At 35.7% G+C, this 22,657-nt stretch overlaps 3 protein-coding genes across 10 annotated transcripts; all 3 read left to right on the top strand.

Moving 5' to 3' along the window:
- The first annotated feature begins 461 nt into the window (after positions 1 to 461).
- Positions 462 to 3,875, top strand: LOC7467063 (protein ABIL2). Of its 4 annotated transcripts, none has more exons than XM_024608106.2 (11): positions 462 to 574; positions 795 to 900; positions 1,639 to 1,768; positions 1,903 to 1,985; positions 2,077 to 2,227; positions 2,471 to 2,570; positions 2,665 to 2,760; positions 2,889 to 2,931; positions 3,024 to 3,112; positions 3,226 to 3,323; positions 3,488 to 3,875. In XM_024608106.2, the coding sequence occupies exons 3-11, from the start codon at positions 1,664 to 1,666 to the stop codon at positions 3,659 to 3,661; spliced, it is 939 nt and encodes a 312-aa protein (XP_024463874.1). In that variant the 5' UTR covers positions 462 to 574; positions 795 to 900; positions 1,639 to 1,663; the 3' UTR covers positions 3,662 to 3,875. The 4 variants fall into 4 exon arrangements, with proteins under 4 accessions (XP_024463874.1, XP_006368791.1, XP_024463870.1 ...); XM_006368729.3 differs by having other exon boundaries at positions 487 to 674; positions 795 to 968; XM_024608102.2 differs by having other exon boundaries at positions 488 to 674; positions 805 to 900.
- A 4,599-nt stretch (positions 3,876 to 8,474) lies between these two features.
- On the top strand, positions 8,475 to 11,585 carry LOC7467062 (cyclin-dependent kinase E-1). Of its 3 annotated transcripts, none has more exons than XM_052446973.1 (2): positions 8,475 to 8,804; positions 9,858 to 11,585. In XM_052446973.1, exon 2 carries the CDS (start codon positions 9,946 to 9,948, stop codon positions 11,353 to 11,355), a length of 1,410 nt encoding a protein of 469 aa, XP_052302933.1. In that variant the 5' UTR covers positions 8,475 to 8,804; positions 9,858 to 9,945; the 3' UTR covers positions 11,356 to 11,585. The 3 variants fall into 3 exon arrangements, with proteins under 3 accessions (XP_052302933.1, XP_024447059.1, XP_002299450.1); XM_024591291.2 differs by having other exon boundaries at positions 9,821 to 11,585; XM_002299414.4 differs by having other exon boundaries at positions 9,814 to 11,585.
- Positions 11,586 to 14,778: 3,193 nt separating this feature from the next.
- LOC7477839 (protein NLP7) lies at positions 14,779 to 19,702 on the top strand. Of its 3 annotated transcripts, none has more exons than XM_024593744.2 (5): positions 14,779 to 15,494; positions 16,383 to 16,954; positions 17,152 to 17,199; positions 17,332 to 18,268; positions 18,425 to 19,702. In XM_024593744.2, the coding sequence occupies exons 1-5, from the start codon at positions 15,194 to 15,196 to the stop codon at positions 19,558 to 19,560; spliced, it is 2,994 nt and encodes a 997-aa protein (XP_024449512.1). In that variant the 5' UTR covers positions 14,779 to 15,193; the 3' UTR covers positions 19,561 to 19,702. The 3 variants fall into 3 exon arrangements, with proteins under 3 accessions (XP_024449512.1, XP_024449513.1, XP_052303810.1); XM_024593745.2 differs by having other exon boundaries at positions 14,781 to 15,485; XM_052447850.1 differs by having other exon boundaries at positions 15,352 to 15,595.
- The last annotated feature ends 2,955 nt before the right edge of the window (positions 19,703 to 22,657 follow it).

Genomic DNA, 22,657 nt, shown 5'->3' with positions numbered 1-22,657 from the left:
ATTTTTAAATGGTTGGGGTTCATTTATCAGCCTCAAATGGGTTGTTCTTGAAACATAACTCTATACCTCAAAGTCATGAGCATTGATACCAACTCCATCTATGATTATGATCCCCTTGGTAAGGTGTCATTGACCTATCTACTCGTGAGAAAAATAAAAATCATCAAGTGATATAAACTTGCATCTTTGAGCATGGATTGATTTTTTTTTTTTTTTTTGTCATTTACTTTAGGTTGACGTGTGTTCTAGGAGGATGTTTGGCACCAGTAAGTAAGTAAATGAAGTTTTGAAAAATTTTGAATTTTTTTATTTTGAATTATTTTAATATACAGATATGAAAATAATTTTTTTTTAAAATAATTTTTTAATATATTAAAAAAAAACATTTCAAAAAAATAATCTTCTAAAGCGCTACATAAGTCGGTAGACGATGAAACCAGCATATAACTGACATGTGGCCGATTCCCGCTAATAAAAAGGCCTTCCTAGCTAACAGCAGAGAAAAGAAATCAGTTCTGTTTCCAAACTGTTGGTAAAAGTAACAAGTTCATCTCTTAACTACAATAACAAACTCGTGAGATTCTCTTGCCTCCTTTCTTTCCTTGCAAAGATTTCTGTCTCCTTTCAATAATAATTGCTCTCTTTCTCTTCCTCTTCCTCTCTCTCCCATGAAGGTACGGTTATGTATTATCTTCTAAACCATAACTTCACTATCATCTTTTGTTTTTAGTTGAACCAAGTCAAGATACTTTATTGTATGTTAGATAAATGAAGACCCTTTACTTCGTTTTCAGTGTTTTACAGTATTTGGATATCTACAAGGAATAGTGACTTCGAATGCAACTTGGGTTTGGGATTGCATTTCCAGTTCTAAATTAAATTAAGAACAAGGAACACTAGGTTGGCTCTCTGTCTCCTTCTCTCATGGTTTACGTCTCTCCTAGCCTGTCATTTTTATGTCATTTCTGGTACACTCTTCAATAAACTTTCGAAAAATCTCGTGTTCTGTGTTTTTTTTCTCAAACTTAACTATGTGATTATACCTGCTGAAGTACGAGTGTTGCCTGGAATAGTGTTATTGGTTTCCTTTTTGGGGAGCATAGGGATCAATATTTAACTGGAAAGATCAATATGCAGAGTTTTTTGGTCTCTATACAATTTCACGTCTTTGAAATATATTTTCTCTGAAGTTTTCTGATCTTATAATCTCTATAGTCCACATGCTCTCTGATGAAAGGTTTGCAAGCTCGAAAGGGGGGAAAAGAGAGTAGTAGAAAACAAAGTTCTGAATCTTTAGCTCATATTGGTTTAGTTTCAGAATTACAGTCCTCAACTCAACCAAGCTATATGGTACCATGTTGTATGTTGAGTTGATTAAGAATTTTGGTTGCCCAGATTTCAGGATATTCTTTAATCTCAGATTCTTATTGGTTTCTCTTTGGTCATCCTGTTTCCATTTGAGTGCCATAGAGTCATTAGTTGGAAATATTTTATGCACTTTTAATGTCTATCCTCGTAACTATATTTTGCACACTTGTTTAAGAGTCGGGGGCATGTGGTGCTGTGGAGGTGGCGTTTTCATGAAGTAATTAGAGTTGGTGGGTCTTAAATGTTGATGTGGTTTTGATTAATTGGCAGCTAAAAAGAGCCAGGTTTCATTGTCATGGATAGTAAGACCTCATCCTCTTCAGTAAATGGTCCTCGAGAACCTTCCATTCATGAGGAACTTCTGATGCAGCAGAGCTTGCTCTTTTCTGATGCTCTCAAGGTACACACACTCTTGTAAAATTCTTCCATTAGTCTCCAGGTTGCATGAAGACTCCAATGGTTGCTAGAAATTCAGTGATAATTGTAGAAATGATTACTTTAGTTTTAGTAAAGATAGTTGTTTTGTTTGATTAGGACTTGAAGAACCTTAGGAAGCAGCTATACTCAGCAGCAGATTATTTTGAATTAGCTTACAACAAAGAAGACCAGAAACAAATGTGAGTCAATTTTCAAATCCATTATAAATGCCATGAATGTGACATAGTATGCTAATGGTCGTCCCCGGCCACCGGCTTTGTCTAAGCGCAGAGTGGTGGAGAACTTGAAAGATTACGCCATCAAAGCTTTGATCAATACTGTTGACCACTTGGGTTCTGTAGCATACAAAGTTGACAGATTTTTAGATCAAAAGATTGATGAAGTTTCAGGAATGGAGCTTCGATTCTCTTGCTCCGAACAGGTATTGTTCCCTTCCGGCCTCCCCTTAACCTTCATCATACATTCTTCTATACAAGTGAGATTCAATTTCAGGTTTTTATGGGACAGTGCTGAAACATTATCACAACATGCTCGTGAAATCATTTATTATGATATTATTTTGCTTTCCTTGAACATGTCACTTGTCTACACATGAATTTAAACCATGCCAGACTGTCCAAGACTTCAATATATACTATATACCTTTTCCTGTGCCATGCCCTAGAGACTGGAAGCATGCCAAAAATATATCAACCAAGGTGGCCTTTCTCAACAATCACTGGTAATAAAAACTCCCTACCACTACAAGCGGTACATTTTTCCAGGTAAATATTTTGATCTCTCCTATTTTCCTTCAGCATTTTTCTCTACATTTCCAATATGCCAAAGATTCTTCTGACACTGGAACTCGCTGTTCAGTCGACGAGGAGACCATGGATTCATTTAGCCATGCTAAACCAGATCATGATAGTAGAAATCTTAGCACTGAACACAACTTGCTTGAGTTTAAAAATGGTATGATACTCCCGCTCCTGATGGTTCACAATGTGCTTATAGCAAATCAATCAAATACCAAATTTTTATGATCCAAAAAACCTCTTTCAAACTCATTAATTGTTTCTTGATGTCACTGTTATGCCAAGCTGTTCAAGCGTCAATCGAAGGAACCCCTTCCTCTTTCTTCAGGTAATCCCTATGCCATGTATGCCATTACTATGACCATCTTACCATGCCTGTTTCATCATGACCGAGGACTTCAATGTATAACTTTAATGCAGAGAGAGGCATTCTGAATTACGTTCTCCACAATTCTACTCGGGACAGGGAACATTTACATTCACAAGGACTTCAACCAACAACAAACCTGGTTTGTGCAAATGAATTCTTCTTCACATTCGTCTTATCTAGAGGAAAATTTGCAGTACACGCTGCAGATTGATCAGTGTGCTATAACATAATTCTGTCTCTCCTTTTAATCAGAGAAAAGATCATCCTCTCCGCAACGCTCTCCGATCATACGTTCTGGATCTCTTCTTAAGAGACCAATATCTCCTAATTATGCTAATGCACTACGAAGGGTAAGCGCAACTATTACAAAGAACATGGAATGACATTTGAGATTAGGCTGTCAAAAAATCCCAGACAATGAATAGTCATGACTTGAAACTTGTTAAAAAGGTTGCTGCTTAAACCTGAATTAATTCTGAAACTGATGTAAATCACTCAATTCCTTATATCTCAGTATCCATCGGAGCCTCGGAGATCTGTTTCATTGTCCATGTATTCGGAAAGAGACAAGGCAAAGGATAGTGATCAACAATATTCTGCCAAGAGCCAACGCCTGTTTAAGGCCTTGCTTAGCATGCGCAAGTCCAGAAAGGAAGGCTCACTGTTTACTTGCTTGGATCAGATTTGAAACGGCAAAATAAATGGAGATCAAGCATGGTAGGAAACAATAGAGAGACTATTTGTAGTTTCTGGTTGATAATATGTATCCTTTTTTTGGTTTAAGATTTAATTTCTCTATGGAAATGTAGGGGATTTCAACATATGCTCTCAAAATCCTTATTTTTGGATGCTATTATGTGATTGATAATAATATTACTTATATTTTTTTTTCAAAAACATAAGAGACTACCATGTTTCATTATATAATATTTATAGTTTCAATTTTAAAAAAAAAAAAATTGTTAAAACGCTTGTTAGCTACAAATTTAAGAAAATTATTAAAAACACACTAAAAAGTGTGGCTAAATCAAATCAGCTACACTCACAAGTACTATTCATTAGAATAATGTTTTGTATAATTTTTTTTTTAATTTCACCATTGACCAACCTAATTTTTCCTTTTCCTTTAATTTTATCCTTTAATATTAGGTTTTACTGAGAATTGTGTTTCATAATATTTTTTGATTTTCTTTTTGTTGAGTTATATACTAGTCTCATGGATTTATTTATTTTTCTCGATTTCAACTTTCAATATTAGATCAATTAGAAGATCGATTTTTTTTATTGCTTTCTATGAATTTATCTTGATCTCATAACTCAAGTCGCAGTTTTAACAGGTTAACTCGGGTAGACTCGGATTATTTTTTTGGACTTTTTTTTTAATTGATTTTCCTTTTGATTTTATCCTTTAACAATGAGTTAGTTGGAAATTAAATTTCATATTTCTTTTTCTTTCTATGAGGTTATCATGATGTTATAACTCAGGTCGTGGGTTTGGTAGATTACCTAAGTTGACCTTATTAATTTTTTGGGTCTTTTTTTAATTTAATTTGTTTTTTTATAAGGTTATCCCAATGTCATGACCCAGGTCACGGGTTTGACAGGTTGCCCAAGTTGACCTTATTAATTTTTTGGGTCTTTTTTTTATTGGGTTTCATTTTTTTAATTTTTTTTTTCAATTTTTTTTATGAGATTATCATAATCTCATGACTTGAATCGCAGGTTTGACAGATTAACCCGAATTGATTCCGTTTTTTTCTTTGGGTTATTTTTTAATTAAATATGTATTTTTTTTAATTTCACCCTAAAAAACTCAATCTTTTTTTATTTTATTTTTAATTTTATTTTTCAGTATTAGATTATTTACAAATTCATTTTGTTTTTTTTTATTTTTTTATTTTGGAGTTATCATGTAAGAGAGCAATGCCAATTTTAAGAAAGGAGGAATCAGGCCGTTTCCGATGCCTGTAATAGAAAAACGCATTCTCATCAAACACTGTTGATTCTTTATATATTTTAGGAAGCGCTTTGAACACTTGTCTCTTTTCATGCATTGAACTTTGGGGTTTAATTGCAACCCTATATGAGCCACATAACATAAATCTTTAGACAATTTCATAACAAATTGAGTCCTGATTCTTGTCAGGTATTTCAACAGAAACAATTGAATAAATGTCCTCGAGCAAGCGACAATTGAATTTTGGGACAAGCCAAACCAATAAATGAGTGTGTGGCAAGCCTCTTTTATGGAATTCAATCGTGCATACATCTATAAAGAGAAAATGTAAATGGAATTGTTAAGAACAATGTAGAAAAAGAAGAAGAAAATATATAATTTGTGCATAAATATCGGTTTTTGTTCGACCAGCAAGTTTTCCTAATTTGATGAATGATATCATATCCAGAAGTTTTGATAATAATGCCAAGCTTATCTTCAAGCTGATAGTTTCTTGTTTTTTAATCTCCCTTTGTATCTCAAACCAATTATGAATGTTATAAAAAGGTTTGGATTGCTATAATATATCCTAATAATTATTTATCATGTATCATGGACTGCCGATCAATAAAGATGGAAGGATAACCTTTCTGGTATCAATATCTTCTCGGGTCTGTTTGATATTGTGATAGTGAAGGTCATTCAAAGTGTTTTTTGTTTAGAAATATATTAAAATAAAGTTTTTTTATTTTAAAAAAATTATTTTTAATATCAGCACATCAAAACGATTTGAAAATATATAAAAAAATTCAAAATTTTTAGAAACGCGGTTTGCATCGCTTACCCAAACACACCCTTAGCCTCTCGTATCCTTTTATAAGCTTCGGTTCTAAGGCTTTTTTGGTTTGCAAGATGATCTTAATCAACATTAACAAATACATCAACTAAAAATTACTGGTAAAGTCGTCCTCCTTTAGCAAAAGTACTTTCTCCCTCGTTTTTTTCGTGTATTTAAACATAATAAGCTCTCATTATAACCTTTTAATGCTTTCCAGGTGGTTGTTGCTCTTGATTAGCCAATGCGATGTCGGTGTGAAATCCATCCTCATCATAAGGAAAAATGAGTGGATATTGCAGATACATAAACTTTGGATGAAGTTCAGGGATCCTTCATAGAATCTCTGGAAAACTTTCTATGATAATGTCTAATTACAGTTTGAGAATCACCAATATCTCCAAGAACCAGACCACTCGTGTCATTAGAAGATGGATCATCGTATTGTTTAGAATCATCATCTCTACTGGAGATCAAATGAAGCCTACGATTAGGACCACTTACCCTATCGAGTCTATGCCTACCTTGACAGAACCACCTTACACTATGTTGGATAAATCTAGCATTACAGTAAGTCCACTGACAATAATTTTATTTAAGGTTGATGAAGTGTTGTCTTAATAGACAAGGTTCATTCTTGGTGTTAAGAGATTAGGATCTGGGCAAACCTTCGTGCTTGATTGTGAGATGGCAAAAGAGAACCAATAACATGGTAACATTGCCCACTGATCTTAAAGATATAAGATCCTGTTTGAGCACTCAATATCCCATGAACCAAATCAAATTAACAAGAACAGTTATAAAAAAGACAACTTATTACAATTATCTCTACCTTTCACAAGATGAATCAAATCACCATATGATAATCATGACTTGTTATTGGAGGCATCAATTTTGCATCAAGCCACATCTTTATTTCATCGGTTTGAATTTTCGATGCTTGTTTACAATGAAGTCTTCGAGTAATGTTCTCTTGATTTGCTTGGCTTCATCAATTGTCCTTAGGTTTGCTTTTACAATCAGATTTCTTTCTCTTTTTTTTTCTTTTCTTATATCCTTTCTGGGATTCTTGGCCTTTTCAATTCCTCTTTTTGACGGCCTTCGTGGCTAATAGCTCTTGGGTTTTGCAATTCTTTTCTCGTCAATAAACTTAGTTTTATTGATTTAAAATAAAGTAATTCTAACAAACATGGTTGAATTTGATGACGTTTAGTAGAGAACCCGCATCAATTTCTGAACATGATGGTTTTCGCTCATAATTTACTCTTAATGTTCCTCGCTAGAGTGGAGCTCTTTGCTGCAGGATCAAACAAAAAATGAAATAAAAAGTAAAAAAGGGTTTTTCTCTCTCTCTCTTTCAGATGGAAAGCTGATTAAAATATAACACTAGCCACTGATCTCCCAACCATTTTCCATCCTCGTTGTGCTCTGCCCTTCGTTATGCTACTACCTTTTTGCTTAGACGATGGATCAGGTTGGAAATGCACAGCTGGCTTCATGATGCTTGTGTACAGGATTCTGTTCTATTCATTTGAATACGAGCTGGATCAGGCAAAGTTACATGAAGAGGTTGAGGATCTGGCTAAGGGGATGTTCTGGGCGTCGGCCACTGCTCCATAACCAGTCACCAACTTACCAATCAATTTTCGGTTGCTGAGATTTTTAATGAGCAGGTCATGTGCTATCAAACTCCCATGTCTTAGCTTTTTCCTTTTTACTCGACAGCGGGATGGATGTTGACAAATCCAAGTCGGTGAAGAAATGGAAAATTTATCTGAGCGTTATAAGGTCGGCAAGCTCGCATCAGCCGAGCCCGGGAGTATTTTTTATTTTCATAATTAATTTTAGATTCTATTTCTAATCAGGTGTTATAATTTTATTTGATTTAGAAGTGAGTTTAAGCTTCTATTTGTGCATTATTTCTTAAGAAAGATTGATTAGTCCAGTAATCGGTTTCCCATTTGGCATGCTGCTATGAGAGGATGCAACTCATAGTTGGGCTTGTGAACTCAAAGACCTCTTTTATTAAAGTGTTTTTTTTTAAATAAAATTTTAAATTATTTTGATATACTAATATTAAAATTAAATTTTAAAAAATAAAAATATTATTTTAATAAAAAATATTTTAAAAAATAATTATTATAATAATTCCAAACATTTCTTCAAGTCCACGGAAAATACGGAGTCAACAAACCTAATATGTAAGAATTAACATGAATTAACCATCTAGTAGGTGACCAGTGATAAGAGCATAGGACCAATGAATTTGTTCCTCCTGTGGTCTCAGGTTTGAGTCATGTGATTGCTAATATGATGACCACTGAAAGTTTATATGGTCGTTAACTTCAGAGCCCGTGGGATTAGTCGAGATGCGCGTAAATTAATCTAGACATCCATGTTAATAATAATAATAAAAAAATTAGCATAAATTTCTTCCATATTTATGTTGTAGATGGATGCTACAAAGAGATATATATATATATATATAGAGAGAGAGAGAGAGAGAGAGAGAGAGAGAGAGAGAGAGAGAGAGAGAGAGATTCGAGTATAAAAAGTTCCAATATGGACTTTTCCTTTTGCAAAAGAAAAATAATTTCTTAAATTTTTATTAATTATGTAAAATAAAATGACATGGAAAATAATATCTTTTTTCTCTTACATGGCATAAAATAATCTATTTTGATAAATATATTTAAAAAGTTATCTATAAAGATTTAAAAATGCTCTAATTTAAATTGAAAAAAAAAAAAAAAACTGGTAGGCTGTAAGATTTTCGTAATCAAACAGAGCTTTACGTTACAAATCTGCAAGCCCGCACTCAGTGTCAAGAAAAACCCGACTCAAGAAAACCGACTTTAATCACGAAAATTAACTCCAATTCCTTTAAATCTCCGGGACATGTCTTATTGATTTATGCACTCAGTGTGTATCTCAATAACAAAAAGATACTAGCTTTTTTGAGCCGTTGAGGTAGCTATATAGATAGATACCAAGAATCAAGATCTGGGTTTTTTAGAGTGATAGTAAAGGTCTTGAATCGATCCAGTTTCAGCTCGAAAGGTGAGTTTCCTTGGGTTTTTTTTATTGATACGCTCAACTGTATTTTTGCTTATTTATGTTGATTTTCTTAGCTTTTTTTTCTTGATCATTGAACATTGACTGGGTTCTGGATTTGGTTTGTGGGATTCAGTTTTTGAGGTTTTTTTTTTTCATTTTCTTATGAGTATCATTACTAGTTACGAACTGGAAAGTTAGCGTCTTTAATAGTTTTGGTCTTGCTTGTTATGAAGATTCAATCTTTTGGGAATCTTTAATATAGCAAATAATTCTCGTACTATAGTTTAGTTAATCCTGTTTTGCGTCGGGAAAACTCACATATTCTGGTTCAATTCTGAATTTCAGCATTTGAAAGCCTGAAAATCTCTTTCACTGATGATCATCGGTGTTCCAATGCCCTTGTAAATATTGTTTGGTTAAGTTTTTCTCCTTTGGATTTTGGTGTTTATAGTAGAAGGGGAAGATTTATATACATTACCTGGTGAGAGCTTGTGTTATTATGTTACCTTCAAGATTTTTGTTTGTGCTCTTTTGTTAAGATGAAAACATTATTTCCACTTTCATCTTATTGCATCTTACTTCGATTCATAGGATTGAAACAAGAAGTGGGAAGGGGTCGTGGACATAGTATTCCCTGTAGTGGTTGGATAGGAGAAATTTCACTGGGATTCGAACACTTTGCAGATGCTGTATCGTTTTGAGTTTTATTTCTAGGAATCTCTTATTTAAGTAATATATGCAGAACAAGGCTTTTGAACACAGTATTCCCTGTAGTGGTTGGGTAGGAGAGGTTTCACTGAGATTTGAACACTTTGCAGATGCTGACATGCTGTATCATTTTGAAATTTATTTCTAGAAATCTCTTATTGAAGTAACGTTTGCAGAACAAGGCTTTTGAACATGTAGCTATAGAGAAACTAACTGTGAAACATTCTCAATTGATAATCCATTCGTACTTCCAAAGATTTCAATTTCTTTTTCTTATCTTCCTAATAATTTCATTATTGGACAGTAAGCAGTTGCGTTTTAAGTTCATGGATCTGCAAGCTGGTGCAGGAAACTGGTGCACCCTTTTCTTTTCAATCTCAGTGCCAATGCAGCAACCTCGGTTGTAAGGACACACAGCCAAAGTTGTTTTGCAACCATGGGAGACGGCAATAATAGAAGCAACAACAACAGTGAAAAGCCAGAGTGGCTGCAACAGTACAATCTTATTGGCAAGATTGGTGAAGGCACTTATGGTCTTGTATTCCTAGCAAAAACCAAGTCTCCTGCAAATTGTGGAAAGTCCATTGCCATCAAGAAATTCAAGCAGTCCAAGGATGGTGATGGTGTCTCTCCCACTGCCATCCGTGAAATCATGTTACTTAGGGAAATTACTCATGAGAATGTTGTGAAGCTTGTGAATGTGCACATCAATCATGCTGACATGTCGCTGTATCTGGCTTTTGATTATGCTGAGCATGATCTTTATGAAATCATCAGGCATCATAGAGACAAGGGTAACACTATGATCAATCAGTACACTGTTAAATCATTGCTCTGGCAGCTACTCAATGGACTGAACTATCTGCACAGTAACTGGATCATACATCGAGATCTAAAGCCATCAAATATCTTAGTTATGGGCGAGGGAGAGGAACACGGGGTCGTCAAAATTGCTGATTTTGGACTGGCAAGAATATATCAAGCTCCCTTGAAGGCTTTGTCTGATAATGGTGTTGTGGTAACCATTTGGTATCGTGCACCTGAGTTGCTTCTGGGGGCTAAGCACTACACAAGTGCTGTTGACATGTGGGCTCTTGGATGCATTTTTGCTGAACTTTTGACTTTGAAGCCACTTTTTCAAGGGGCAGAAGCCAAATCGACATCAATTCCTTTCCAGATCGATCAACTTGACAAGATATTTAAGGTCTTGGGCCATCCTACACTAGAAAAATGGCCAACACTTGCAAGTCTTCCGCACTGGCATAATGACGTGCAGCATATCCAAGAGCACAAGTATGAGAATACTGGACTACATGGTGTTGTGCCTCTCTCTCCAAAAAGTGCTTCATTTGACCTTCTATCTAAGATGCTTGAATATGATCCTCGAAAGCGTATAACAGCTGCACAAGCTATAGAGCATGATTATTTTCGTAGTGAACCTCTACCTGGACGGAATGCCCTGGTTCCCTCTCAACCTGGAGAGAAGGTCATCAATTATCCTACTCGTCCGGTAGATACAAATACAGATTTTGAAGGAACAACTAGTCTTCAACCTCCACAGCCTGTCTCATCTGGAAATGCGGTTTCTGGAGGCATGCCAGGTGCTCATGGAATTAACAGCAGATCTGCACCTCGACCAATGTCTGTGGGCATGCAGAGAATGCAATCTCAGGGCATGGCAGCTTATAATCTCTCTTCTCAGGCAGGGATGGGTGGTGGAATGAATCCTGGTAACATCCCTATGCCACGTGGGGTTGCCCAGCCCCATCAGCAGCATCACCTGAGAAGGAAAGACCCACCTGGAACGGGGACTGGATACCCTCCCCAACAAAAATCAAGACGCTAATTAGCATATGGCATCTAGACAAACAGTCATTTTTTTACTTCTATGCCCCTCCCCAACAAAAATCAAGACGCTAATTAGCATATGGCATCTAGACAAACAGTCATTTCTTTACTTCTATGGAGTACAACCATGTCATTGTTCATGAACGTTCCCACCCACTAAGGGCACCCAAGAACGCATCCAATTCAAGAAGAAATTCCACTTGTGTCATGTATGTGACAATTGCTGTATCTAGGCCTTTTCAAATCATCTTTGTTCAGGAAGCAATAGCTTCATTGCATATCTCATCAGGGGATTCTGAGTTTTCGTGTCCAATTTGCAAGATAATCTTGTGAGGAGCATGTTCTGGGGGAAAAGGCAGTAGTATTATAATGATTATATTGTGTTGCCTTTAAAGCAGAACAAAGAAGTTTAACATCGTTTAGCCTAAGACTGCTAGCATCTCAGTCTTGAAAGAGTGTGTTTCCACACGAGATACAAGATGTGATCCACCTTTTTGATATCAAGATCTTACTAAATTTCAGCATATGAAAGCCAATGTTGAATTTGCAATTCATCGAGTAAACTTCTGGTTGATACACGTGCACAAGTAATTCTACAAGGCTGAACAAATTGTATATATTTTCCAGGCGTAGCAGGATATCCTTTGTCGGTACTGGAGCAAGGCATTTTGTTTCTCAGATGCTCGTTGTTGTTCTAGATATGTGCTTGTTCTTTGTTTTCTCGGTTCATTTCTAGAATGTGGCATCACCCTGTAACCCATTGTGGGTTCGATATGTTTTGGTCACCTACCTCATGATTGCCTTCACTTATTCTTTTCCATGCTTTCCCCATTCCCGCTTGACCAAAACCAAAAGAGGAAAGTCTCTTCACCTGTACGAAAGGAAACAGTGAAAGCTTGGGCTGGGCAGGGTTTTTGGAGCCCGAATTTTCTCTTCTGCAGATAGTTTATGCCACTAGGAACTTTACTATGTTCATATTGGCAAATCCAGTCCACAGGCAGCTCATTTCACGTACTTTCAACGAGTAGATGAGATCTCTTTCAAGTTTCAATGCCATAACTAGTCTCTGCTCTATCTAACATACACAACTCCACAAATCTGCCATCAAAATAAGTTGACCCTCTAAAAGTACAAGAACAAGGTCGTTGTAATGTTTGTCACATATTATGTAGTTCTATCATTTTCTTTAATTATTCAACTCTTCATTTTGCTAGAGTTTGTGAATCTTGAACAGCTTTCTAAAGGATTCTTCATGTCAACTCCTAATTGTCTATTCTATAAATTAGTGCAGATGGGCAGCACAAACCATCAAGCCAGCTTATAGCTGGATTATTTTTCTAATCGTATGTTGCTAGTTGACCCTCGACCGTATTGGAATACGTACAGATGACATCAAGTATTTCCGTGTAAATTATATCCAGTGTATTTGAATAATCTCCCGCTACGAGCCTACCACATCACTACTCTTTATTTGATTAGCTAATATTACTAATTCGTGTCACATTCGTTATTTTTATTTCGTGATATGTCTCCTCCTCCCATTTGTCTCCGATCAAAGCTCATGGGCATGCCGTTAAACTTGAAATGTGCATTATGCAATTGAAGCAAATGATAGAACACTAGAGCAACCTCATTGATAGCAAATGATGTTCCTTTGAATGGACTGTTGAAAATAGTTGTTTTTTTAAATATTTTTTATTTAAAAATATATTAAAATAATATTTTTTAAAAAAATTATTTTTAATATTAACATATAAAAAAATTTAAAAATATAAAAAAATTAATTTTAAATACTTTCTCTTACTGGGAGGAAAGATTAACAATCATGAGATTATAGTGATTATTTTATCCACTGTTAACTTATTAAAAATATATAATCATTGACTTTAAACACTTTGCGTAAAGTCTGAGAACTAAAGTTTCTTGAAATTTTATTTTTAAAATTATTTTTAATATATTTTTAAATAAAAACATGATTTAAAATTATTTTATTTTTATTATATTATTCCAAACACCTCTAGAAGGTTCCTCTTCCATTTTATTATGTCTTTTAGACGTAGTCAGTCCACTAAAATAAAAGAAAAGAAAATTAAAGGTGTGTGAGCACTATATAAAGGTATGTCATTTTATACGTGGATTTTTCTTTTTTATGACCGACTCTTTTACGATGTTTACTGCTTTATTATTTTGTGATGTTTACATCACTATAATTTTAACCACTAGAATATTTTCGGACTTGTTTCTAATCTTAAAATTAAGTTCTTCTCAATTGGATTTTAAGCAAATTAATTTACCATATCTGAACTGATGCATTTATTGTTTTTTTTATTTTTTTTGGAATTAAATTCAAGAATATAATATAAGAAACAAACTCCCTTTTTGGAACTTAAATTAAAACGATAATAATGATTCTGTACAAGGATCATAGTAGTTGTTAATTATGCCAAAGCTGGAAATTAAGTGGTTTGCCCATGGGGACGACAAATGATGATTGTAAAAGAGATGAATGAATCGGATTTCAATTGTTGAAATATTTAAACCCATCAGTGGTAGCAGCCACAACAGCCTCCTTAATTTCCACTGAATCTTTTGTTCACATATATATATATAAAGACAGAACACATGTGTAAGAAAATAATTTAACATTACAGAGTAGTTGTAAATTTGTTGTCATTCACACACAAAGAAAGGCACAAATACCACACTGCATGCCTTCTGTCTTCTTTCTTCTTCTTCTTGTTTATATATAAATAATTTTCCTTGGTAGGGCAAGAATTAAGTTGTTGGAGATACAGTGAAGTGACTACTTTTTTTCAGAGAGAGAGGGGAAATTTTTACGGAATATATGTATTTTGAAATTTAACAAAGAACTTGAGCCCCAGCCATTTTCATAAAATACCTGTTCAATGTGTAAGCAAATTGTTTGTTTAGGCCGTGGGTTTTCAAACACCCGGAATTTGGATGATGTTTTAAAATTATGTTTGTTGTGTTATGTTTTTTTTTTTAAAAAAATTTAAAATTAATATTTTTAAATGTTTTTTTAATCATTTTAATATATAAATATTAAAAAAAAATTATTTTAATATATTTTTAAATAAAACACCATTTAAAAAGTATTATTTATCACAATTAGAAACACAACCTAACCTAAGATGAGAAATGTTACTAAACACCAACTTATTTCTGTAGTATTTTTCTTGTGTTTCTGATTGAAAAAACTACATATATATTTTTCTTGCTAGAATATAAATGAAATATACACTCTGATACTTTTATTTTTTTAATAAAAATCTAAGGATATATTTGGTAAAATGTTGTAACAGTGGATGGATTGAAATAACATTAAATAGGGTCCTAATTTGCCAATGAGGAACTAATAGCTTCTTCTTTTTTTTTTACTAACAGTTTTAAGTAAATGGAGGGAAATGAAGGAAGACAAAAAGAAAGAAAGAAGAGAAATGAACGCGGCAACTTGGATGGTTTGGTTTTTGGTTTCATGGAAGTGGTAGTGAAGCAGATAATGATGGCTCATTATTTTTATGTTCCATTTCCTCAGCAGCAGCAAGTAGTACAATTGATGGATTCCATGGAATCACACACAAACAATTGTGCAGGACAAAAACCAAATTGTGTTTCACCCTCCTCCCTCCTCCCTCCTCCCCCACTCCCACTCCCACGTTTCCCCTCTCTCATTCAGATAAAAGAAAAAAAAGAAGAAAGAAGAAGACATCAAATTCCATATCATCTCTTGCAAGAGAAATATATATTAATACACAATAAAAACTTTGTTTCTTTGAATGTAAACCACTCTCAATCTTAAAAAAAACAAGACAAAAATGCCAGAACCAACTGAAGTTGGAGGAGGGGGTGAGTCCGAAGGAAGGAAGTCAATGGAGTTGGATCTTGATCTTGATAGCTCTTGGCCTTTAGATCAGATCTCTTTTATTTCTTCAAACCCCATGTCAACTTTTCTTATTTCTTCTTCTAATGAACAGCCTTGTTCTCCCCTCTGGGCTTTCTCTGATGCTGCTGATGATAGACTTCTTGCTGCTGCTGCTGGTGGTGGTCAGGCTTCCTCTTCTTTTGTTGGTGGCCTTCGCTTGTCTGATAATCCTATCGTACTCACATGTCGGTCCCGTAATTTGTTTTCTTTTTTTCTTTTTGAACTTTGGTGTTGTGTACGTGAATGAATGAAGATTATTTGATGCTAAAGTTGCTTTCTTTGAATGAATGAAATGGTGAAAAAGTTGTAAATTTTTAGTTTTGTTGTGGTGGTGTTAGAAATTATTTGACTTTTTTCTTACCTTCTCAGATTGAAAAGTTTGTTGTTTTGTGTACGGTGGTGAATGCAGAGAGGGAGTTTCTGTTGGGTTTTCTTTTCTGTGTTTAATTTTTTTTTGGTCATATTTGGTGCTTTTGATCGGTCAATTTGAGCTTTTCTTTGGTCTGCTTATTGTATAACTTATTGTCTTGTTGATTGTATTGAGGGATTGAAATTTCATTGGTGTCTGAATTTGAGCTAAAACTTTCTCAAAGCATGTGTTCATCACAGATATTGGAACTCTGGAAGCGTGCTTGTATAAAAGCCAAGACTCGAGCAATGAAAATGAAACATGAACATGATCTCCAGTGTTCTGGGAGATGAGAAAACCAAAATCCAAGAAGGAAAAGTGGTGCAATTGATTTTTGTCTGTTTTAATGGTCTTAATTTTGTCTTCTCTCAAATGAATGGTATCAGTCGATACCTGAACTCAGTACTGCCTTAAATCTGGAGACTTTGTTCAAGTTTGGTGTTCTTTCTCATTATCTTTTTGGCAAAATTTATATCCTTTGAAGTTTGAGGTCACACAGAGGATTTTGCAAGTCTAAGTAGGCTGCTCTTGCTCTTTCACCAGTTAACTGTATCATTTAATTTCTCGCAGTTTGTCTTCTATATACACTATTGCAGCTCATCGACCACTATCAGGATGGCGAATCATTTGTTTTTTTTTCTTCACTGCTGACTTGGAAATTTTCTTAATGCAGGTAATCCAAATTCGGTAACTGAAAGCAAAGGGGAAAATGATGATAACAGTAAACTTCCTTCTCCGTTTTTGGGATTAATGCCTATTGACAACCCTGATGGGTATTGTATAATTAAAGAGAGAATGACACGGGCCCTGAGACATTTCAAAGAATCAACTGAACAACATATTCTAGCTCAGGTTTGGGCACCTGTGAAGAATGGGGGTCGATATGCGTTGACAACTTCAGGGCAACCCTTCGTTATTGATCCTCATAGTAATGGACTTCATCAGTATAGGATGGTCTCTCTTATGTATAAGTTCTCTGTGGACGGAGAGAGTGATGGAGAGCTTGGGCTACCTGGCCGTGTTTTCAGACAAAAATTACCGGAATGGACTCCCAATGTTCAGTATTACTCCAGCAAGGAGTATTCACGGCTTGATCATGCTCTACACTACAATGTTCGGGGAACCGTGGCTTTGCCAGTCTTCGAACCTTCTGGACAGTCTTGTGTCGGTGTGGTTGAACTCATTATGACTTCACAGAAGATCAACTATGCACCCGAGGTTGATAAAGTCTGCAAGGCACTTGAGGTTAGGTTTCATCTCCCTTTGATATGCATATTAATCACATGCTATTTCCTTTCTTGATTGAGCTTGGTGATCCTTTAATTTTTAGAGGGATTTCCTATGGGAAACTTTAATATATGATTATTTTGATCATATTACGTACACCTTGGCAAGTACTTCATATCGAGATTCCCAGTCACATAATTTCAGTTGTTCTGCAGGCAGTAGATTTGAAAAGTTCAGAGATATTGGACCCTCCAAGCACACAGGTGAGGTGCACTAACATATTTTATGTAAAATCTGGTATTATTTGGAGAACAACAAGATAAATCTTGTCCTCTTCTCTCATTTCTTCCCCCTTTATTCTCACACATGTATACTTGGCACTGCTTTTAAACCAGATTTGTAATGAAGGTCGCCAAAATGCACTGGCTGAAATTTTGGAGATATTGACAATGGTATGTGAAACTCACAAATTGCCTTTGGCCCAGACATGGGTTCCATGCATGCATCGCAGTGTTCTGGCCTATGGCGGTGGTCTGAAGAAGAGCTGTACCAGCTTTGATGGCAGTTGCAATGGGCAAGTCTGCATGTCCACAACTGATGTGGCATTCTATGTAGTGGATGCTCACATGTGGGGTTTTAGGGAGGCCTGTCTTGAGCATCACTTACAAAAGGGTCAAGGGGTTGCTGGGAGGGCATTTTTTTCCCACAACCTATGCTTCTGCCCAGATATTACCCAGTTTTGCAAGACTGAGTATCCTCTAGTACATTATGCACGCATGTTTGGATTAACCAGCTGTTTTGCAATCTGCTTGCGGAGCAGTTATACTGGAGATGATGATTACATCCTTGAATTTTTTCTGCCCCCTAGCTTCACAGACAGTCGTGAATGGAAGACTTTGTTAGGCTCCATATTGGCAATAATGAAGCAGGATTTCCAGAGTCTCCAGGTTGCTTCTGGGATGGACCTTGAAGAGGAGGAAGGATTTGTAGAGATGATTCAAGTTTCTACTAATGGGAGACTTGATTTGAGACTTGAATGCATTCAGATACCCCAATCTACAAAATCTCCCCCAGATGACAATGCGTTGCTAAATGGACCGATTGTACAAATTTATCCAGAAAAGAAACAATTAATGTTGGACTTGGATGTCATAAAAAATGGAGGCAGTGCTGTTCAAGCAGATGTCAGGCAAACTCATGCTTCTCTTACAGAGAAAGAGACAAAAAAGCCAAAAGAGAGGAAACGTGGAAAGGCAGAGAAAATGATTAGTCTAGAGGTTCTCCAACAATATTTTACTGGAAGTCTGAAAGATGCTGCAAAGAGCCTTGGTGGTACGATTATGCACTTGAATAAATTGTCACTTGTAATTTTCTTGTGGTTATTGCAAAGATGCTGATCTCTTTCTTTATAAAAGCTGGTTAATGTTGTGATATAGCATGTTATAAAATGGATTTTTCTTAGATAATTTCTTGTGTTACACTTTACAGTTTGCCCTACTACAATGAAGCGCATTTGCAGGCAGCATGGGATATCTCGCTGGCCATCTCGCAAGATCAAGAAGGTTAATCGTTCCCTGTCTAAGCTTAAGCGGGTAATTGAATCAGTCCAAGGCACTGAAGGAGCATTTTCTACAAGTTCTCTTCCTGTCGCTGTTGGTACCATTTCTTGGCCTCCCAATTTGAATGGGAGAAATCAACAGAACTCACCAAACTCTAAATCCCCTGAACATCATGGTGACAAGAATGGATCACCCACCTGTAGAACGCCAGGAAGCGATGTAAAGGCTGGTTTCGAAGATCAATTGCTAGGATGTAGAAAATTGAGTCTAGAGGAACTCACTGTGCAAAATAGGTTTTCACCAGAGTTAGGTACAGGCTCAAACAGATCCAAAACAAGGGGTGGTTCGAGGGGTGAGAGTGCAGGAACTCCTACTTCTCATGGCTCATGCCAAGGTTGCCCAGAAAATGAAAGTGCACCTGCAAAGGACCCATCTGTTTCTCCTGTCCATGAGCGATGCATTAAAGCAGGGGGGTCACCTGAACTGGTTCTTCAACAAACCAGGGAACTAAATCTGTCAGCTGCTTACTCAATACCTGATGCTTTTTTCGCAACGGAAGCTCAAGAACAATTTGGTGGAATGCTAATAGAGGATACTGGAAGTTCGAAAGATTTGAGCAACCTTTGTCCTGCCATGGCAGATGCTATTGTGGATGAGCGATTTCCAGAATCTAAATGGACAGATCCTCCAAGTTCAGATATAAATCCCACACAAATGATTGCTGCTCTTTCGATCGCAATGCCGCATGTAACATCTAGGCAAGAAATGAATAGCGTAACCATAAAGGCAACATATAGGGAAGACATGATAAGGTTCCGAATCTCTCTGAGTTCTGGGATCGCGAAGTTAAAAGAGGAAGTGGCCAAGAGGCTGAGGTTGGAGGTGGGTACATTTGACATCAAGTATCTGGATGATGATCATGAATGGATTTTGATTGCCCGTGATGCTGACTTGCATGAGTGTATGGATGTTTCAAGATCATCAAATAGTAATATGATCAGGGTATCAGTTCATGATGCAAATGCCAATCTTGGGAGCTCCTGTGAGAGCACTTGGGAGATATGAATAGGTTGTAAATATGGAAAGTTTGGAGCACAATTCTTAGATTCCTAGGCAAACGATGCTGTAGATTTTCTGTTCTGAGAATTTGATTGGATTGTAACAAATTTTCCTTTGAATTATAGAGATCCACCTCTTCGGTTTTCTATATTGACATGAAGGCATGAGATGGGAGTGGATTAACTCCAACCTGCTATCTATGTTTCAGATTTCTGAATACGGGAAGCTCAAAATCTTTAAAATCTCCATGCCTCTGCTCTCTACTTCCTCACACGATGACGAGAACATCATCATCAAGGTGATATGTAGGGAAGACCAAACAACTGGGCTTTAATAGCCTGAGATACAGGCTTGCAGGAGCCCATGCGCTGCAGTGATTTTGTTAGTTCCATCTTCACTTTAGCAAATTCTATGAAGCCTTTGGCAAAGGAAGCGAGGGGATGTACTTTTTGTAGCAATCACAATTTCTGCATAATTAAAACAATCCAGTTATTTATTCCTCACTTAAACACATTCTATTAAGCCCATAAGCTAACAATTTCTCCTAATTAATAATCTCCATTTCAAAAACAAGTACAAACATAGCATTATGCTATATTCCATATGTATTAAGAGGGTGCTTGGCAGTGTGATAGCGGTTGCTTTTCAAATAACTTTTTGTGCTGAAATGCATGCCGATGATTTTTTTTATTTTTTAAAAATCATTTTTGACATCAGCACATCAAAACGATCCAAAACGTATAAACCATATTAAATTTTAACAAAAAAAAAATTAAAATTTTTTTGGGAACGCGGTTTGCACCGCGTTCCCAAACATGTTCTAAAGCACAATAATGTTAAAAAGATATAAATGAACAATTAAAATTTGAGAAATAGAATGAAGTTGGCATGATTAACTAAGCCTTGGTTTGGGATTGCAGCAACATTGAATATACAACAATGAGCCTTTGTTGCTTGTCTTAATGACTTAACAGTTCCATGAAGGTTGATAATAATATATACTTGAAAAGTATGGTTCAACTGAAAGCAACTTTATGCTTGATTGACAATCTAAAAGGAGGTTGACACTAAATGATTGTTGGCAGACTGTACACAACTGATCAGAAGACAGTTTTGGGAGAATCCAAGAAGTTAATGATTTTTTAAACTCCTTTATGATGAGTCAAACAACATCACACTTAGGGACATAATCAGACTTGACAAACAATAAGAATAGTAATCATCGCGAACAACCTAGAATGGGCATTACACTTACATTTGAGTGAAGAACTAGCATACGGTAGACTCGGATGAGCAAGTGAATTAGAAAAACTTAGAAAGTTGTGGATAACAAACAAAGACACCCTATGATGATAAAGCATCAAAGAGGGGGTATATTTCAAACCAGATAAGGATGCATGTATGCAATGTAACCCCAAAGCATTGCATAAATGTTTTTGAATTATTAAAAAAAAATCATCAATGAAATCAGGCAAGATTTTGATGAATTTGAGTTCACAAAGAAAGAATCATTGAGCTATGATAGCAAGGAAATGAGAAGATTAACCCTGCAAACAAGAAGCACCAAGTTTTCAAACCTCATGATCGGGAAGCATCAGGTCAACCTTACAATCAGGAAGCACCAAGTTTTTAACCCTGTCATCGAGAATCCTAGTTTTTAAACCCTGCAATCATGAAGAAAAATGAGAAGAACCATACTATTAGAAAATTCTCAAGAAAATAATAAATTTCAAACCTTGTCATCAAGAAGAACAAGAAAAAACCTATCATCAAGAATTTGAGTTTTGAGAACCTTGTCATCAGAAATCTCAATTTTCAATTCTACAATCAAAATAATTATAGACACCCTTAAAAAGTTCTAGTTAAAGGGGATTGTTGAGATAAGGATTACATGTTAACCCTACTGAGACAACATTTTGGTTCTGGTTAAAAGGGATTGCCAGATTGATATCTCAGGTTGACTGATCTGAAGACAAAGATTTTGGTTTTGGTTAAAAGAGATCGTCAGATTGGTATCTCAGGTTGACCGACATGAATGCAACATTTTAGTTCTAGTTAAAGGGGATCGTTAGATGAGATCTTAGATTGACTGAGCAGAACACAAAAACCACAGTTCTGGTTAAAAGGGTCTCTAGATTGAGATTTCAAGTTAACCCAAATGAAGGCAACATCCCAGTTTTGTTAAAAGGGAATTGCCATATTGGGATTTCAAAATAACCAAGTTGTAAACAGTTTAATTATAGTTCTTGTTGAAGGGCAAGTCAGCCGTAAAAATAGACTAATTTTTAGAATTTAAAAAGGGCGGGTCGCTCATGAAAATAAACCAATTTCAGGGAAGAATGAACGTTTGCTGAAGTTCCTTTTGGAATTTAAAAAAGGACAGGTTGCCCGTGAAAATAGGCCAATCTTTAAATGTCAAAAGAGGCAGGTTGCTCGTGAAAATTGACCAGTTTTTGAACGAAAAGGTCACTCAAGAAAATAGACCAGTTTTTGAATTTTAAAATAGGCAAGTTGCCAGTGAAAAAAAAAACCAATTTTAGGGAAGCATAAACGTTTGCTGAAGTTCTTTATGGAATTTGAAAAGGGCATGTCGCGGGTGAAAATAGACTAGTTTTTGAATTTCAAAATAAGCAGGTTGCCCATGAAAACAAACCAGTTTTTGAATGGGCAGGTCGTCCGTAAAAATAGATCAATTTTTAAATTTCAACATGAGTAGGCCACTCGTGAAAATAGATCAATTTTAGAATAGCATGGAAGTTCTTTTTGAAATTTAAAAACGGCAAGTCACCCATGAAAATAGATCAGTTTTTTTAATTTAAAACGGGTGGGTCACCCATGAAAATAGATCAATTTCAGGAAAGTATGAATGCTTGCTGAAGTTCTTTCTGGGATTTAAAAAGAGCAGGTTGCCCGTGAAAATAGATCAGTTTTTTAATTTTAAAATGGGCGGGTCGCCCGTTAAAATAAACTGATTTTAGGGAAGTATGGACGTTTGCTGAAGTTCTTTTTGGGATTTAAAAAGGACAAGTCACCCGTGAAAATAGACTAGTTTTTTAATTTTAAAATGGACAGGTCGGCCGTGAAAATAGACTAATCTTTGAAT

This window comes from Populus trichocarpa, chromosome 1, assembly GCF_000002775.5.
Source record: "Populus trichocarpa isolate Nisqually-1 chromosome 1, P.trichocarpa_v4.1, whole genome shotgun sequence".
NCBI classification, from domain to species: Eukaryota; Viridiplantae; Streptophyta; class Magnoliopsida; order Malpighiales; family Salicaceae; genus Populus; species Populus trichocarpa.
Note: the sequence above shows the minus strand (reverse complement) of the source record. Positions and strands in the feature narration are given on the sequence as shown.

Coding starts and splice junctions, on each gene's coding strand:
- LOC7467063 (XM_024608106.2), top strand. CDS start 1,664: ATGGATAGTAAGACCTCATCCTCTTCAGTAAATGGTCCTCGAGAACCT. Junction 1,769..1,902: donor TCTTTTCTGATGCTCTCAAG/GTACACACACTC, acceptor TTGTTTGATTAG/GACTTGAAGAACCTTAGGAA. Junction 2,761..2,888: donor CTTGCTTGAGTTTAAAAATG/GTATGATACTCC, acceptor TGTTATGCCAAG/CTGTTCAAGCGTCAATCGAA.
- LOC7467062 (XM_052446973.1), top strand. CDS start 9,946: ATGGGAGACGGCAATAATAGAAGCAACAACAACAGTGAAAAGCCAGAG.
- LOC7477839 (XM_024593744.2), top strand. CDS start 15,194: ATGCCAGAACCAACTGAAGTTGGAGGAGGGGGTGAGTCCGAAGGAAGG. Junction 16,955..17,151: donor AAGTCTGCAAGGCACTTGAG/GTTAGGTTTCAT, acceptor GTTGTTCTGCAG/GCAGTAGATTTGAAAAGTTC. Junction 18,269..18,424: donor TGCTGCAAAGAGCCTTGGTG/GTACGATTATGC, acceptor TACACTTTACAG/TTTGCCCTACTACAATGAAG.